The 19,325-nt window shown below is 39.9% G+C and overlaps 1 protein-coding gene across 2 annotated transcripts in view; it reads right to left on the bottom strand.

Annotated features, from left to right (window-relative positions):
• The window catches only part of LOC133653631 (receptor tyrosine-protein kinase erbB-3-like), a 45,561-nt gene extending 26,718 nt beyond the window's left edge, over positions 1 to 18,843 (bottom strand). The window contains exon 1 of one of the 2 annotated variants that reach the window (XM_062053130.1): positions 18,610 to 18,843. Coding sequence is in view for 1 of the 2 variants with exons in the window: in XM_062053129.1 (XP_061909113.1) it covers positions 3,793 to 3,871 (79 nt within the window). In the remaining variant the exon portion in view is untranslated. Of the gene's footprint in view, positions 1 to 3,792; positions 4,007 to 18,609 lie in introns of those variants that run through there. The other variant, XM_062053129.1, reaches the window with a different exon arrangement.
• Positions 18,844 to 19,325: the final 482 nt, after the last annotated feature.

Here is a 19,325-nt window from a genome sequence, read left to right as displayed (position 1 = left end):
CATAAATAACAACATAAAACAACAAATTAATAAATAATGAATATTGAAATAAATTGTATTTAATTTACTGAGATGAATAAGATTATCAGTCAATTCAGAATGTTTATCTTGGTTATTCTTCTTTGTGCTTTGTAACAGTTTCTTAAATTGGATCATTTAAGTACACTGTTTGATTTTGTTTACTTAATCCATTACATAATTTAATTCCACATACTTGGTAGGGAAACAAGCAGTCAAGTACTCACAGCAGACTCAACCAGACTGCCTCTAGATTATGTTGTAATGTTCAATGGCAACAAAGCAAGTATGCCTGCTAGAAAGCATTAAGGTACAGTAAGGCTCCACTTTTTAAAATACGCTAACTCAATGCTATATACATGCTACAATTAGTATTAGCGATTTTGCATTGCAATTTCAAATGTAAAATTCCAAATTTGGTAGTAAAAACTACAACTAAGATGCACATTAAAATTAAACAGCAAGTGTGTCAAAAGTACAATGCTTACAGTATAAAGACCTTTTAGGGTGCAACAAAAGATTAGACTTAGCTTAAGGCAAACACCACTTCCTGGCTAAAGCAACAGACTGTTGTTTATACACTACTGCCTAACGTCTTGGAATTAGGTACTATAGGTACTATATAATACTTGCATCGATTCCCAGGGACTGTATCGGATCAAATGTGAAAGGTACCCATCCCTAATCATAGCTTGGGTGCCCTTGAGCAAGGCCCCTTGCTTCCCCAAAAGTGTGCCACTAATGATCCGCTATGCTACATTGCTATGCTATATTGCTATGCTATATTGCTATGCTATGCTGCTACGCTATATTGCTATGCTATACTGCTACGCTATATTGCTATACTATATTGCTATGCTATATTGCTATGCTATACTGCTATGCTATATTGCTATGCTATACTGCTACGCTATATTGCTATACTATATTGCTATGCTATACTGCTATGCTACAGTATGCGAAACATGAGACAACCAATGGCCATAAATATAATCATAAAACAATGTATGCATGCAGGGGCAAAAAAGTGTGGTGTGTGTGTAATTGGGGATATTATACCGGGGCCCGAAACACACCGGGGCCCTGGGCTTTTGTAAAGTTGAAAGATTTTAAATATGTAAGTTAAAGAAATTACATCATAAATGTTAATCTAAAATTAGTATGGCCGTGAAAGTTCAATAATAAGTTAGCTCGAATCAAATAATATAAAAAATCTATCTGTGGCAGCATATGGGAGAAAGTTATGTACAAGTTTCACTTTTTTATCTCATTTCCCATAACTGTGGTACATTCAAGGACCCTTGATTAAAGATGTGTCACTAGGTTTTAAAGACAGGGGAGTCTTAAACCCCAGGAGATGCATTAATGATGATATAATCATAATAATGATGTATTATTGAGATTGGTATTGTCCACTGACGATTATCCTTTGTGTATCAGATAATTTCTACTTTACACTCTGAAGTAAAGGAAAACTTGACAGATTTATAATCATATTTAAATGAATAATGAGGTTATATCAGGAGTGTCAAACTCATTTTAGCACAGGTAAATCTATTACCACGTGGGCCGGAAAGGTAAAATCATGGCATAATAACTTAAAAATACAACTACGACAACTTCTCATTGTTTAATTTGTTTTACTTCGGCCCAAAATAGAACAAGCACATTCTGAAAATGTACATATCACAAATAATCCTCTTGGCAAAACACTTCAAGTTAGTTGAAAATTCTGAGGAAAAAAGTGGTGTAGTATAAAAAACACTATGAAGAACACAATGAATTTAGACTTAATCTCAGTGTATCTACAAAGCAATTATACTTTAAGTTACAGCCCATCTAGGATTGAACAAAAAACAAAATAAAACGTAAATCAAAACTCTTTATGTATCAACTACCTAATTTGTCATTTCCACTGTTCACTTTCTTGAAATTTGCTCAAAAGACCACCATTTTAATAGAACTATATCAATGTGCAGTGTCTCATGCAGCATTTTAAAGTAGGGTTACCAAATGTTTGTTTTACTCCTGTTTGTTTTACGTTAGGTTGAGGGGGAGGAGTCACAGCGCCGCTTTACCGTGTACCTCTTGCTTGGTATACTTGCTCGTCCCGGGAAAAACTATTTTCTTGCCTAACAGAATTGCTATTGCGACATTCAGTGGACACATTTAGAACAGCAGTTTCTTTCATTTAAAAATACAGCTCAATTTTACACGATTTTACAATTTTACACTTACCAAACTCATCTGGATTGAACCTGTTCGCGGGCTTGTTTGACATCCCTGGGGTATATGATTATTGAAATTCATATTATGGCCACTTTATATATAATTTGTGGGTACTGTTTTATGATACATTGTTTAAAAAGCTGGTTTCAACAATTTCATGCAATAATTTGTTTGATTGCATGTGAACATATCCAGTGTGTGTGTATGGCCCGGGTTTATGGTGGGATCGGAGCGGGCCCTTTAAGAGTCTTGTGTATGGGGGCCCAGAATTTGGTGCTACACCCCTGTATGCAGATGTGCTGTTATTGCTGACATAGCATTACTGTGTAGTGTGAGTTGCACGTGTTGGTTGAACAATATGAAAAAAACAGTCTCGTAGTCCATCATCATCACCCTGACACACGGAGCAGTCTAGGCCTCGGGGGCTGACGGAATAACGGGCTTAGGGTCGAGGAGTAAAGGCTTCTCTCACACAACGTTCTTATTGTGATGAAGCTATAAATGTGGACAGTGTGTCTCAGTGCAGTGACAGTACTTCTGTGTGTGTATGTGTGTGTGTGTGAGTGTGTGCGCGTGCGTGTGTGTGTGTGTGCGTGTCTGAGATGAGCGACTGAGATCATACCAAAAGACAATGGCTGATGTGTGCCGTCTCTTCTGGCAGTGAGAAGGGAAATATCATGAACGGAAGAGGACACAGACAGAAAATCATTGCTTAACAAGCAGCATTTGTGCTAAAAGATAATTGCATTGCTCAAAACAGGTTGGAATAGTCCTGCTCCATCCCTATTTAAAGTGCCACATTTTCAGTTATATCCTGTTATTTCCTATTTTATTTATTACTACAATTATTCTTACTATCATTTAGTGTTTTTTGTATGTTTTTATCTATTCATTTATTATTTATATATATATTTTTTAATATATTTATTTTCATTATTTTCTAGATGATCCTAATTTTTGCAATGCTTTGTTTTGTTATTGTACATGATGATGTGTGTGCGTGCATGAATGTGTGAGTGTATGCTCTTTTTTTGGTCCTTTTAAATTGGTGTAAAGTACTTAGTGTTGCATCATGCCTGCATATGGAAAGTTTTGATTTGATTTGATTTGATCACGACAGACACTAAATCAACAGGTTTGCCGACATGATGAAAATAATCAAATGCGCTCATCGATCATGTATATATTTAGGGACCAAACCACCACATTGAGAATATAGAGAAGGTCACTGTTGGGTATTACAAACCTTGCATTGATTATTGCTGAATAAAGAAGTGTCACTAAACTATTTTTCCAATGTGCATCTTCAATAAGAAGGAAACTGTAGTAAAAGTATTTTTATAGTGCATATTAAATAGGTCCATCAGTTGTTCTAAGGAATACATCCACTTTACACAAAGGGCATTCATCACCAGCAGTTTATAAAGACTTGGCTTTAAAGCTGCATTAATGGGCTTATTAAATACTTAATGGTTCTCAATGAGACTACAAAACGTGCAGGTGAAGAACATTAAAGAGGAAAAAAAACAAATACAAATCACTTACCTTCATGTGTTTGTGATAACGTTGCATGCAAACTCCAGGACAATGTCAGAGACACTAAAATGACTAACCACTGCTTCATGTTGGCATTCAATCTGTTCACTAGAATGTCACCATGTCACATAAAGTCCAGGTGGTCCTCCACAAGTTGTGCCAAACCCTTTTTTCACTCTGTCTCTGCTGCAATCACCAACAACAAGGAGTAGAAGTCATCCTTTCTCACAGCCAAACAACACCAGAGAAACGCGCCAATGGATGAAAACAGCCAACAAGTGGCAGTTTATTTTGAGCAGGAACTTCCCTCCCAGACGAAACAGTCTGATTGGCCAGGAGACATATTTTCCCACCAATCGCGACCCGGTCCGTCTTTTTTTTCAATTTATCCATTGATTCCACCAACAGAGGTCACAGCTGTGGAGCTGGATTTGCATTAACTGCGGAATAAATGAACGTACATTTCACTACGTAATAACATGGAAAATGTCAAACACAGCCCGTGACACTTAACAGCGTGTATTTAGAGTTATTCGTAAGCATGATATTTAAAGATAGGGTGTTTGCATCATCGTGAACATTACACAACTCTTAAATGCACAGATGTGTTTCATGTGTATGTCCAGCAGCGCTGCACTGCAGAGAGTGGCTGCACTGTTGGCGCTGTAAAAAGCAGTATTGTCCCCCTTCTGCCCGCTTAATCACCTCTTTGATGCGCATGGAGCAGCCGGCCACAATGCTCACATTGTCACACGGTCAAGCCACTTCTCTGCTCCCCCAAAACAGGCTTAATTTGTGAACACAGCCTCAAAGTAGTCGAGATTCCTCGACACGACGTTGGGACAACTCACTAATGGAACTTGTTCTGACTAACTGTGACTCATGCAGAGCCTCATTGTCCCTGACGGACGTTTGATTGCTGACTGTTGTTTGTCTGGCATTTTCTTCCAATAGGGAAGTGTGGGGTTAGTAGTCACACTTTTCCCTTTAGTCTAGTTAACCCCAGGGTGCAGGGACGGCAGAAGAAGTGCAGGTAAAATGTATTCAATCCCAAAAATAGTGCAGCAAGGAAGAGCGCAAAAAGGCATAAGAAGCAGCAGCCTACAGGTGTGTCCTGAGTGCCAATCGGGGACAGGTGAGGGAGCCTCCGCTTAGAGCAGGGGTCGGCAACCCGCGGCGCCGTAGCCACATGCAGCTCTTTGACCTCTCTGATGCGGCTCAATTGCATACTTGCTGACTCTCCCAGGAGACTTCCGGATTTCTGTGCCTCTCCCTGTAAACTTCTGGGGCAATTTTTCTCCGATTTACACCCTGTCAACTATAATAAGGGGATACTGTGATGACACAGCATTTAGCGCCCTTTACAGCCAACAGTATCAGCATGCCAGTCCAGGTACATGTTGTATGCAGCTTCTGCTTGCACACGTATGTGACAGCAAGGCATACTTGTTCCACAGCCATACAGGTTACACTAACGGTGGCGATATAAACAACTTTAACACTCTTACTAATATCCGCCACACTCTGAACCCACACCAAACAAGAATGACAAACACATTTCGGGAGAACATCCGCACTGTAACACAACATAAACACAACAGAACAATTACCCAGAATCCCATGTATCCCTAACTCTTCCGGGCTACATTATACACCCCCGCTACCACCAAACCCCGCCCCCCCCCCCCCCAACCCTGCCCCCCACACATCAACCCCCCCCCCCCCCCCCCACTGCGGACCAGTCAACGCTTGAAAATTTGTCCCACGGACCGGGGGGGTGGGGGTGTACGGTAAAAATTATTATTTATTTTTGTCATAAAATACAATCATGTGTGCTTACGGACTGTATCCCTGCAGACTGTATTGATCTATATTGATATATAATGTAGGAACCAGAAATATTAATAACAGAAATAAACAACGCTTTTGTGTGAATGAGTGTAAATGGGGGAGGGAGGTTTTGGGTTGGTGCACTAATTGTAAGTGTATCTTGTGTTTTTTATGTTGATTTAATAAATAAATAAAAAATAAATAAAAAAATAAAAAACATTTTTTATTTTATTTTATTTCTTGTGCGGCCCGGTACCAATCGATCCACGGACCGGTACCGGGCCGCGGCCCGGTGGTTGGGGACCACTGACTAACACACACACTAGGTGTGGTAAAATTACCCTCTGCATTTGACCCATCCCCATGTTAATCCTCTGGGAGGTGAGGAGCGCAGTGAGCAGCAGCGGTGGTCGCGTTCGGGAATCATTTGGTGATTTAACCCCCAATTCCAATCCTTGATGCTGAGTGCCAAGCAGGGAGGTAATGGGTCCCATTCTTATAGTCTTTGGTATGACTCGGCTGGGGTTTGAACTCAAGACCTTCCAGTCTCAGGGCGGACACTCTAACCACAAGGCCACTGAGCAGGCTACTACTGAATATCTCCTACATTTGGTCTCTGTTTCATGGTTTTATTTCGCATCTCTCATTGTTCTGTCCTGTAAGTTTGTCTTGGAGCCTGTCGAAGATGAATTTCTGCTTTATTACAGACAATAAAAAGGTTATTTATCTATCCATACCTAATAACCATAATAATAATGAGAATCATGACACTTGTCTAAGTTGAAATTCAAGCTTTCCTTTATATTTCTTAGGGGTAACACATTTTTAAACCATTGTGTGAAACAACTACAAGACAAACACAGATGGACAGAATATTTACAATTTCTTACAAAAAAACACAAGTCCTCCTACCTCAGGTTCAAAACTGTGGGCGGCGTGGCTCAGTGGGTAGAGCTGCCAGCCAGCAACACGAGGGTTCCAGGTTCAATTCGGCCATCCTAGTCATCAGAGGTGTGGACTCGAGTCACATGACTTGGACTCGAGTCAGACTCGAGTCATGAATCTGATGACTTTAGACTCGACTTGACAAAATGTAAAGAGACTTGCAAGTACTCGACTTAGACTTTAACATCAATGACTTGTGACTTCACTTGGACTTGAGCCTTTTGACTTGACATGACTTGCTCTTTCCCCAAAACCTAAAGCTTAAAAAGTTATTTGGGAGCGCTCCGTATCTTTCATTTTGTACTTGTCTGTCTATCAGTGTGTGTGCTGCGTGTTAGCGTGTGCGCTCTCAGTACAACAGCCAATCAAATTAGATCTACATTGTTTTCATCACACAGCATTCAGCCAATCAAGTTGCAGGACAACCAATGAACAAGAGTTGTCAAACAACGCGCCAGTGAGAAAGATTTATACCAAAGTTGGTTTCGTTCAGGTATAAAAACTACGACTTGGTCAACAAAAAACGAATTGCCGTATGCAAATTACGCAGTTCGAATATTACAGACGGAGACGCAACAACTTCCAACTTCGTTCGAAATTTGAAGTTGCACAAAGAAGGGTAAGTTTTGAATGTAAGATAACGTTTATTGGCTAAGTAACATTACTTTTATTTGCTGTGTAGTTAAATCAGTGAGGCTGTAAACTCACTGCTAACGTTATAACCATAGACATCTTATAAGTAGATGCAGCATCGAGGGCTCCTGCCTACTGGCGCAGACGAGACGCGGGGCCGCCATCTTGGAGTGGTGATCCGCTCCACTCAGTGCAATTCATTTGGCAGGAGCAATGAACTGTCAGCGCATTTAATTCATTTTACCTCACTGAATACCACTCATTTTCACGCGCTTTTTTGTCATACGTGTAGCTATGATAAAGGACACATGTTTTATTATTCATAGTTTGCTTAACAGTAATATAATATTCTTATATGCTATAAGTGACCAGACGTCCGAGATCAAAACTGGGAATATAAGCCCAGAGAAGGGGGAAAAAAACGGTCAGCTATTTTTAAGTTGAAGAAACAATATGATTACGTTATATATACATGCGTATATCCTACACAAACAATGTATGAATACATTAGATATCTATATATCTTATAGACCGTATCTCTGTTGCTGCAGCAGCAGAGAGTTTATTCTGTCTTGACACTTTGTATTGATATTTTGTATTACATTCTTCCCTTAAATGATAATGTGTACAGTGATTGTTAGGGTCCACTAGTACCCTGTATAAAGGACTCCCACAGGGAGTCCTTTGTACAGGGACAAAGGACCCTATTGAAATTGTAAGGTTTTATTATTATTATTATTATTATTATATATGTATTTTGTATGTATTTCGCTTTGGATAAAAGCGTCTGCCAAATACTTGAACATATATAAACACCTGAAAGTCTTTATATCAGCTAAAACCACCAATCTGTTTCACTGAATTCAGAATAAAACCAAATGCTGTCTTACCCAACAATGTTAGTATTTGAATATTGTTACTTGAAGACTTATTCCTGGTTACAATTATACTGGTAAGAAAGTATTGTCTTATATTTTGCCTAAAATGAGAATGCACCATAATCAGTGGCGGCTGGTGAATTTTGTTTTAGGTGGGGCGGAAAGTTTGTAAACCAAACCCCTGTAGGGGCGTCATCCTCCCCCAGAAGATTTATTTGTGATTTTCACATACAAATATTGAAGATCTTTGCTCCTTCTCAACTCTGTGTTAATGTTATTTCCATAAAATACAACCAATAGTACATTAATGTTAAATCTTACTTGTGAAAAGTAATCCCCCGATTCCTATTTTCAACAGTCCGCTCATTTGAGCAGGAAAACGCTGAACACCATCTTTGTTTTCTACCTGTCAACTGTCAGTTTAGGCTGCTCGCCGGCTCCTCATCACCACTTCAAGATGCAAATTGCTCGCGTCACAGCAACTAATACTGCGTCTACTTATAAGATGTCTATGGTTATAACGTCATTGCAAACACGGCAATATGTTGCGTCCACTGCAGTTTGATACCTTATTCATACTTTTTATCAAGTGATTTTTTTAAGCAGGGTTGCATGAGGTACCTACACATAACGTTACGTTAGTCAATGTATCACACACAGTAACATAACGTAAGCCGGCGGTCAGCAGCACCGCGTATTTTAGCCACCTACAAAAAGAAAAACAGTCAAATACAGGTCAGTTAAAATGTATACTATTTTAAGAATATGTGTACATATTGCATAGGGCCCTGACATCTAAAAAGTACAACTCTGTTCATTGTTATGTTCATGTATTTGTTATGTTTTTCATGTGTACGCACACATAAACACACATACAATATGAGATGAGATCAATGAGATAAGGTAAGAACAGAATAGAAACTGCTGGCGTGGCGAAGTTGGTAGAGTGGCTGTGCCAGCAATCGGAGTGTTGCTGGTTACTGGGGTTCAATTCCCACCTTCTACCTTCCTAATCACGTCCGTTGTGTCCTTGGGCAAGACACTTCACCCTTTGCCTCTGATGGCTGCTGGTTAGCGCCTTGCATGGCAGCTCCCGCCATCAGTGTGTGAATGTGTGTGTGAATGGGTAAATGTGGAAATACTGTCAAAGCGCTTTGAGTACCTTGAAGGTAGAAAAGCGCTATACAAGTACAACCCATTTATCATTATTATTTATTTACAATGCAATATGCCATGGAAATACAATGTTAACACTTTTGTACAAATAAGTACAGTTGCACTTGTGTTTGCAAATGTGTTTATTCTGTAAAGGAATGAGTTAAATGTTTAAAATTGTTTAATCTATTAAAATGACTGGTTAATAGTGCAATTATGAATTGCAATGTCAGTACTATTTTTTTTCTTGCTATTTCAAATGCACTTGTTTTAATAAATAAATACAGCGTTTTAAAAGCATACACAATCTGTGTAAAAATATTAGTCTGTGGTTAAAAGGACTTGAAAGGACTCGAAACTCAAAATGCAGGACTTGTGACTTGACTTGAGACTTTCCAGTCTTGACTTTGGACTTGACTCGGGACTTGCCTGTCTTGACTCGGGACTTGACTCGAGACTTGAGGGCAAAGACTTGAGACTTACTTGTGACTTGCAAAGCAATGACTTGGTCCCACCTCTGCTAGTCACTGCTGTTGTGTCCTTGGGCAAGACACAACATGCTCCCAGTCCCCCCAAAAATCTATCTTAAAGGTGAGGATAATGAGTTTCACTACGTAAAACGCTTTGAGTCTCTAGATTAAAGTACTATATAAATATGATTCACAAACAGAGAAGACAATGTATGTGAGCTCTGATCCTAATTTTCTACATTTCAATACCACAGTTGGAGAGACAGTGCTCTCTGGTGAAATACTATTGTAGCAAAACTATTAGCAAATTTGTATTGGCATCCGTGTTGTGATTTGAGTTTGTGTAAAAAAAAGTCCAGTCCATCCGCGTTGCGATTTTTTGTGTCTGTCAAAAAATATGTGCGGTCCTTGTACGACTTTGTGCAAAAGAGGCCGAAGTTAGCTTCCGATTCGAATGGTGAAATGGTAAATGGTCTGTATTTATAAAGTGCTTTACTACACATACACTATACCCAAAGCGCCTTATATCATAATTTACATTCACCCATTCACTCACACATTCACACTTTATGGTTTAGGCCCTTTTCCACCGCAGAAACTTTTACAGGAACTTTTCAATTTAATAAAAAAAGTTCCCCCCTGTGTTTTGAACAAAAAGTATTTGGGTAGATTTACATCTTCAGGGAGTGCAGGGAGAGCATTCTGGAGGTGAGAACATCAGTCTTAAGGTATAAATCACTGTTAAAAACAGGCCAAATCGGTGTTAAAAAAGGTCAAATTTACATAGTTTATTTATATAGCCCTTAATCACAAGTGTCTCAAAGGGCTGCTCAAGCCACAACGACATTCTCGGCTCAGATCCCACATCAGGGCAAGAAAAAAAGTAAACCCAACGGAATTTTATGCGAAACCTTGACGCCGAGTGGATCTAGTGAGGGTCCAGTCCATAGTGGGGTCAGCAGTGGATTATCTTGTGTGGAGACAAGTCAGCAGCGCAGAGACGTCCCCAGCTAATGCACAGATGAGTGGTCTACCCTGGGTCCTGACTTTGAACTCATCAGTGGTCACCTAATAACCTCTCCACGCAGAAGAGGGGGGCAGAGCAGAAAAGAGGCGGCAGATCAACTGGTCTAAAAGGGGGGTCTATTTAAAGGCTAGAGTATACAAATTAGTTTTAAGATGGGACTTAAATGCTTCTACTGAGGTAGCATCTCTAACTGTTACCGGGAGGGCATTCCATAGTACTGGAGCCCAAATAGAAAACGCTCTATAGCCCGCAGACTGTTTTTGGGCTCTTGGAATCACTAATAAGCCGGAGTTCTTAGAACGTAGATTTCTTGCCGGGACATATGGTACAACACAATCAGCAAGATAGGCTGGAGCGAGACCGTTTAGTATTTTATACGTAAGTAGTAAAACCTTAAAGTCGCATCTTAAGTGCACAGGAAGCCAGTGCAGGTGAGCCAGTATAGGCGTAATATGATCAAACTTTCTTGTTCTTGTCAAAAGTCTAGCAGCCGCATTTTGTACCAACTGTAATCTTTTAATGCTAGACATAGGGAGGCCCAAATTTTAGCGATATTACGGAGAAGAAAGAAGGCTGTTTTTGTAACACTCTTAATGTGTGACTCAAATGAGAGCGTTGGGTCGAAGATAATACCCAGATTCTTTACCGAGTAGCCTTGCATAATTAATTGGTTGTCAAATGTTAAAGTGTTTCTTAACATGGAGATATTCTCACTACTTTTCTTTTGTCGACCACAAAGAAAAGAACATTTTAGTTAAATGTAAGTTGTCTTGGATCAAAGATCCTATCCTAGCGATTCAAATCTGCTGAAACAGCTACAAAAGCAACATGCTTCAACGAAGTTAGTAAAGAGAGACACACTTCACCTCCTAAGCAACAGCGGCTGGATTTTAACGAGGCACTGCCCACTGAAGGTACACACACTCTGTCAATTCTCTTATAAACTCTTTCATCCTAGACTTCTAGAGTGTTTGATTATCACATCACTGTAAATGTATAGACTATAAAGTTCACAAACATAAAGAGGGATGCTAGTGGGCCAGGCCAATCTTTCCTTATCTCTAAACTAAAACTGGGGAAATGTGTAGAGTGTTCTGGGCTTCAGACATGATTTTATAGAGTCGCTCCAAGCTGAGTTTGAATGATGTGCATGCGTATCCAAAGTGTCCAACTTTATGCCATTGTAAGCTAATAAGTCAACATTCCACAGAGGGCAGCAAACAGCAGACTTGAAGGATGCAGGGCGGCTATTTTGTGAATAAACTGGGCTTTTCTTTTTTCTTCGGTTTGCTGTCATTGTTTTTCTATTTTTCAATGTATTCCAATGAATCTATACTACTTATAACCTTATCTATTTATGTACTATTCTACTTACATTAGAATATACATAGTGCCGTTTTTGTGGTATTCATTGGGCTAAATCTGATGGTACCAAATTTCATGCCATCTCATGTGTCTCATGAGTGCTCGTACGGCAATGGAATCCTTGAATAAATCATTTAAATTAGTGTTACATCTCATGATACTTTATGTCTTAGTAATAATACATTATTTCATTTTGAGTTTATGTTGAAGCCAATAAGAAACAAGGTGCTGGCCGAAAAATGGCCCCCGTGCTGCACTTTGGATACACCTGATAAAATGTTCACACACTACCTGCTCATGCTTAAGCTTCTGCTAGAATTTAAAGTCAAAGTCCATTTCAACCAGCAGGAGGAGCCAAAGTCTGAAGATGGAAGCTGCAGGATTTTCTTCTCAAATTCTCAAATCCATCCATTTTTTATACTCATTTTCCTCAAGGATCAGGATGAGCTGGAGCCTACCCCATCTGACTGGCTGGGCTGTCAGCCAATCACAGGGCACATTTAGACAAACAAGCACCCACATATGGACAGCTTAGAACCTCCTAACATGCATGTTTCAGGGTCGCGGGAGGAAGTGGGAATACCCAATGAAGTCACGCACATGCACAGAGAGAACATGCAAACTCTGCACAGATGCCAAAATAGAGACTCGAACCCTTAATCTTATAGTTGTGAGACTGACATGCTAACCACTAGGTCACAGTGCGGCCTACTAACTTGCACGGTCATTTTCCGAGTAATATTTTTTAAATTAAAAAAGTATCATTAAAAAAGTCAGGGGTCCCCAAAATGTTTGACTCTGGGGCCGCATTGGGTTAAACAAATTTGGCTGGGGGCGGGGCTATATATATATATATATATATAAATAAACATTGATTGATTGATTGATATATATATATATATATATATATATATATATATATATATATATATATATATATATATATATATATATATATATATATATATATATATATATATATATATATATACACACATATATATTCCGAGCGCGATGATGTTACGTTATCAATGGGAAAATGCATTTTTAGACTATATGATTTGCCTGAGCAGCTAGGAGACATAGAGAGTAACAAGTGGTAGAAAATGGATTAGAAAGGACAGATAAAAAACAATAAAAATAAAAAACAAAAAACTTGGGACTTCCCGCGGGCCGTATTTTGGACGCTGGCGGGCCGGCGTTTGGGGACCCCTGCCTTAAGTCATCATTTATAACATGAGTGTCAAACTCTGGCCCGCGGGCCAAATTTGGCCCGCCGTGTAATTTCACTTGGCCCTTGAGGCGATATCAAATCAACACTAAAGCTGGCCCGCCGATTATATATTGCGGCGGTGCCGCGGTAACACCGCATTCACCGCTAATTCTAATACTTGCCAACCGTCCCGGGAGTCTTCCAGACTTCAGCACCCCTCCCGAAAATCATCACGTCTGCTTTTCATCCAGTCCAACGAGTGATGGCCCAGTCACATAACATGTGCAGCTTCTGCACGGACACACAATTGAATGCAACGCATACTTCATCAACAGCGATACAGGTCACACTGAGGGCAGCCGAATAAAAAACTTTAACACTGTTGGAAATATACGCCACACTGTGAATCCACACCAAACAAGAATGACAAACACATTTTGGGAGAACATCCGCACCGTAACACAACATAAACACAACAGAACAAATACCCAGAACCCTTTGCAGCACTAACTCTTCCGGGACGCTACAAGGTGTGTGTGTGTGGGGGGGAGGTTTGGTGGTAGCGGGTGTGTATTTTGTAGCATCCCGGAAGAGTTAGTGCTGCAAAGGATACTGGGTATTCGGTCTGTTGTGTTATGTTGTGTTACGGTGCGTTGCATTCACTTGTGTGTGTGTACAGAAGCCGCACATATCTTGTGACTGGGTCTGAACGATGTTAGAATGGATGAAAAGCGGATGTGACGATAGCTCGTAGAGGACATTAAAGGCAGTGCTTTTAAGGCACGCCCCCAAGACTGTGGTCCGGGCGGACTACGAGATATAATGACTGATGAACACCTTCGTTCGATAATGAAGGTTGCCTCAGCTCTAAGCCTGAGTCCTGACATTAATGAACTAGCATCCAAGAAAAGATGGCAGGTATCTGGCTTGGGCACATCAGATTAGATCAGTGTGTTGCAAACTGAGCAGTTTAAAGTCCTGAATGGTTGTTTTATTCATTGTTATTTTATTTTCAAATGTATTAGCCTGTGGAAAAAGTTAATGTTGATATTTACCTCAGAAGGCTGCAAATAGAAAAGAGGCATTCAATTTTTTTTAAAATTGTATTTGATATGCCATTGATATTTTTTAATTATTATAATTATTATTGAAACTCGATTTTGCATGTCAGTATAAAGTTATATAAGCCTTGCTTGTTCAATATTCAATGCAAAACTTGTTAGGGTCCCTATTAAAAGGTTAATTTGTTCAAACTTGGCCCGCGGCTTTGTTCAGTTTTAAATTTTGGCCCACTCTGTATTTGAGTCTGACACCCCTGATTTATAACATAGGATTTACGAAATCAGCTGATCTCACACCCGACCAGCGCTTCTCAAACCTTTTTCACCAAATACCACCTCACAAAACACTTGGCTTTCCAAGTACCATCATACGGACCAACATTAAAATATAGTAGAGTTCTAGGCCTAAGTATTCATAAAAATCAAGGTTTTAATAAACATTTATATATTGAATATTTTTTGCCACTGTAGTTTGAACAATAACACTGTGTGGGAAAATAACCCTACTTAAAGAAAAAATCAAATCTTTGGCATACAACTAGTTGGAGCCTGTGTAGCACATTTTGAGAATTACTGCACTAGTGCAGTGTTTTTCAACCTTTTTTGAGCCAAGGCACATTTTTTTCATTAAAAAAATCCGGAGGCACACCACCAGCAGAAATCATTAAAAAATGAAACTCAGCAGCAGTAAAAAGTCGTTGTCGCAATTGTTGGATATGACTTTAAACCATTACCAAGCATGCATCACTATAGCTCTTGTCTCAAAGTAGGTGTACTGTCACCACCTGTCACATCACGCCGTGACTTATTTTGAGTTTTTTGCTGTTTTCCTGTGTGTAGTGTTTTAGTTCTTGTCTTGCGCTCCTATTGTGGTGGCTTTTCCTGTTTTGTTGGTGTTTTCCTGTAGCAGTTTCATGTCTTCCTTGAGCGCTATTCCCCGCACCTGCTTTGTTTTAGCAATCAAGGCTATTTAAGTTGTTGCTATCCTTCTTTGTGGGGACATTGTTGATTTTCATGTCATGTGGACGCCGTCTTTGCTGTCGTCCAGCATTCTGTTTTTCCTTTACTTTGTAGCCAGTTAGGTTTTACTTTCGTTCTGCATAGCTTTCCCTTACCTTCAATGCCTTTTCTTAGGAGCACTCTCCTTTTGTTTATTTTTGGTTTAAGCATTAGACACGACGACAAACCCTCGCAGTCTCACACGATGTGTTCCCGACATCTAGCTACCGGCTGCCACCTACTGATATGGAAGAGTATAACACGGTTACTCTGCCGAGCTCTAAACAGCACCGACACTCAACAACGGCACATTATTTGCATACTATAATTACTTGTTTGCAAAAAATATTTTTACCCCAAATAGGTGAAATCACATAATCTCCCACGGCACACCAGACTGTATCTCCGGGTACAGTGGTTGAAAAACACTGCACTAGATCAGTGTTTTTCAACCTTTTTTGAGCCAAGGCACATTTTTTTCATAAACAAAATACGGAGGCACACCACCAGCAGAAAAGGTTAAAAAAATGAAACTCCACCAGGTTGTCGTGCCTTATTTTGAGTTTGTTGTTGTTTCCTGTGTGTAGTGCTTTAGTTCCTGTCTTGCGCTGTTATTTTGGTGACCCTTCCTGTTTTGTTGGTGTTCCCCTGTAGCAGCTTCACGCCTTCCTTTGAGTGCTATTGCCCGCACCTGCTTTGTTTTCGCAATCAAGACTATTGAAGTTGTGCGTACGCTATCCTTCTTTGTGGGGACGTTGTTGATTGTCATGTCATGTACGGATGTACTTTGTGGACGCCGTTTTTGCTCCACACACTATAAGTTTTTGCTGTCGTCCAGCATTCTGTTTTTGTTGACTTTGTAGCCAGTTCACTTTAACTTTTGTTTTACATAGCCATCCCTATGCTTCAGTGAATTTTCCTAGCGGGACTTGCCTTTTGTCAATTTTTGGTTTAAGCGTTACATACCTTTTTACCTGAGCGCTGTCTCCCGCTGTGCTCTGCATATTGAGATCACGACAAACCATCCTTGACGCGTTCCGACTTCTACAAAGCAATGAACTACCTGCTGCCACCTACTGATATGGAGTATTACATGGTTACCCTGCCAAGCTCTACACTACACAGGCACTAGACAACGGCACATTATTATAATTATTGATTTTCAAAAAATATTTTTTGGACCAATTAGGTGAAGTTGCATAATTTCCCACGGCCCACCAGACAATATCTCACGCCGCGGCACAGTGGTTGAAAATCTCTGCACTAGAGTATGCACATTTTTTGTCTGGGTAAATCTTATCCTTCGTGGTTTTCCGCACTTTGCCACGGTGTCATCGCAGTGTCATCCCCTTCCAAGGCGAGCTGTGGGGGTGACTGCCGTGGCCTTTTGCAGTTATGTCTGCCTTCAGAGATTGATGAATTGATTGTGGGGCTGCTGCCAGTGTGTCTGTGCCCTGAGCGAAGGCGTCCCGGTTACGGGTGGGAATCCCAGCTATGGCATCTGCCCCGAGGGCTACTATTGTGGCCGTCCTGCAGGGGGCCGCAGCGCTGGTGGCCCCCGGGAGCAGCTCTGACTCACATACTGCTGTCACACCCCTGGAGACACACAAACCTCTGATGAGACTCAGTGACTCTGAGGAGTTAGGGAAACTTTCTGATTGTGCCAAATGACTCTTTTGATGGCAGTTGGGCGAAGCCAAAAGGAAAACAGATCCATCTCCTTTTGACCTGTTCGTTCCCCCTCGTATTTACCACAATGTCTTCACAGGTCGAGAAGAATGTCATGTTTTTGTTGTTTTTTTCATACATACACTGTACTGTATTACTGCGTCACACTTCTTTATCCTTAAAAAACATCCCCGAGGTCCAACATAAGCGACCTTCTGGATGAATGGACGAACATTCACACAAACAAACGCCAACATTTTAGGGAAAGTCTTTTTCTATAAGACTTCATTATTTTCTTTGAGTGTACCTTGAAGGTAGAAAAGCGCTATACAAGTACAACCCATTTATCATTATTATTTATTTACAATGCAATATGCCATGGAAATACAATGTTAACACTTTTGTACAAATAAGTACAGATGCACTTGTGTTTGCAAATGTGTTTATTCTGTAAAGGAATGAGTTAAATGTTTAAAATTGTTTAAACTATTAAAATGACTGGTTAATAGTGCTATTATGAATTGCAATGTCAGTACTATTTTTTTTCTTGCTATTTCAAATGCACTTGTTTTAATAAATAAATACAGCGTTTTAAAAGCATACACAATCTGTGTAAAAATATTAGTCTGTGGTTAAAAGGACTTGAAAGGACTCGAAACTCAAAATGCAGGACTTGTGACTTGACTTGAGACTTTCCAGTCTTGACTTTGGACTTGACTCGGGACTTGCCTGTCTTGACTCGGGACTTGACTCGAGACTTGAGGGCAAAGACTTGAGACTTACTTGTGACTTGCAAAGCAATGACTTGGTCCCACCTCTGCTAGTCACTGCTGTTGTGTCCTTGGGCAAGACACAACATGCTCCCAGTCCCCCCAAAAATCTATCTTAAAGGTGAGGATAATGAGTTTTACTACGTAAAACGCTTTGAGTCTCTAGATTAAAGTACTATATAAATATGATTCACAAACAGAGAAGACAATGTATGTGAGCTCTGATCCTAATTTTCTACATTTCAATACCACAGTTGGAGAGACAGTGCTCTCTGGTGAAATACTATTGTAGCAAAACTATTAGCAAATTTGTATTGGAATCCGTGTTGTGATTTGAGTTTGTGTAAAAAAAAAAAGTCCAGTCCATCCGCGTTGCGATTTTTTGTGTCTGTCAAAAAATATGTGCGGTCCTTGTACGACTTTGTGCAAAAGAGGCCGAAGATAGCTTCCGATTCGAATGGTGAAATGGTAAATGGTCTGTATTTATAAAGTGCTTTACTACACCTACACCAGGGGTCGGCAACCCAAAATGTTGAAAGAGCCATATTGGACCAAAAATACAAAAACAAATCTGTCTGGAGCCGCAAAAAATTAAAAGCCATATTACATGTGTCATGAGATATAAATTTAATTAAGAGGACTTAAAGGAAATTAAATGACCTCAAATATAGCTACAAATGAGGCATAAGGATGCAATATGTACATATCGCTAGCCTAAATAGCATGTTAGCATCGATTAGCTTGCAGTCATGCAGTGACCAAATATGCCCGGTTAGCACTCCACACAAGTCAATAACATCAACAAAACTCACCTTTGTGCACTCATGCCCAACGTTAAAAGTGTGGTGGACAAAATGAGACAGAAAAAGAAGTGGCATAAAACACGTCCTAGAAAGTCGGAGAAAGTTATGTAAACAAACTATACGGTGAGTTCAAGGACCGCCAAAATTAGTAGGACAAAACGGCGCTCGCCAAATACTGGAATCAGTGAAGGATGTTTAATATAAACAGTGTGATTTATAACAATTAGGGAGGTTTGTGTCATGTTTGTCCTCCTACAGAAACCATTTTAAAACAAAAAAATAGATTTTTTTTTTCCCCTCATCTTTTTCCATTCTTCATACATTTTTGAAAAATCTCCAGAGAGCCACTAGGGCGGCGCTAAAGAGCCGCATGCGGCTCTAGAGCCGCGGGTTGCCGACCCCCGACCTACACAATACCCAAAGCGCCTTATATCATAATTTACATTCACCCATTCACTCACACATTCACACTTTATGGTTTAGGCCCTTTTCCACCGCAGAAACTTTTACAGGAACATTTTAGGGAAAGTCTTTTTCTATAAGACTTCATTATTTTCTTTGAGTGGTTCCATCTGATGACCTCACATCAGTGGTGTCCAAAGTGCGGCCAGGGGGGCATTTGAGGCCCACAGCTTTGTTATTGGCTCTCGACAATTTCTAAAGAGAAAAAAACCCCATCCCAAATTAGAAGACTACACACAAAAAAGAAAAAATGGAACCTCTTG

Source organism: Entelurus aequoreus, linkage group LG07 (genome assembly GCF_033978785.1).
Source record: "Entelurus aequoreus isolate RoL-2023_Sb linkage group LG07, RoL_Eaeq_v1.1, whole genome shotgun sequence".
Classification (NCBI taxonomy): domain Eukaryota; kingdom Metazoa; phylum Chordata; class Actinopteri; order Syngnathiformes; family Syngnathidae; genus Entelurus; species Entelurus aequoreus.
Note: the sequence above shows the minus strand (reverse complement) of the source record. Positions and strands in the feature narration are given on the sequence as shown.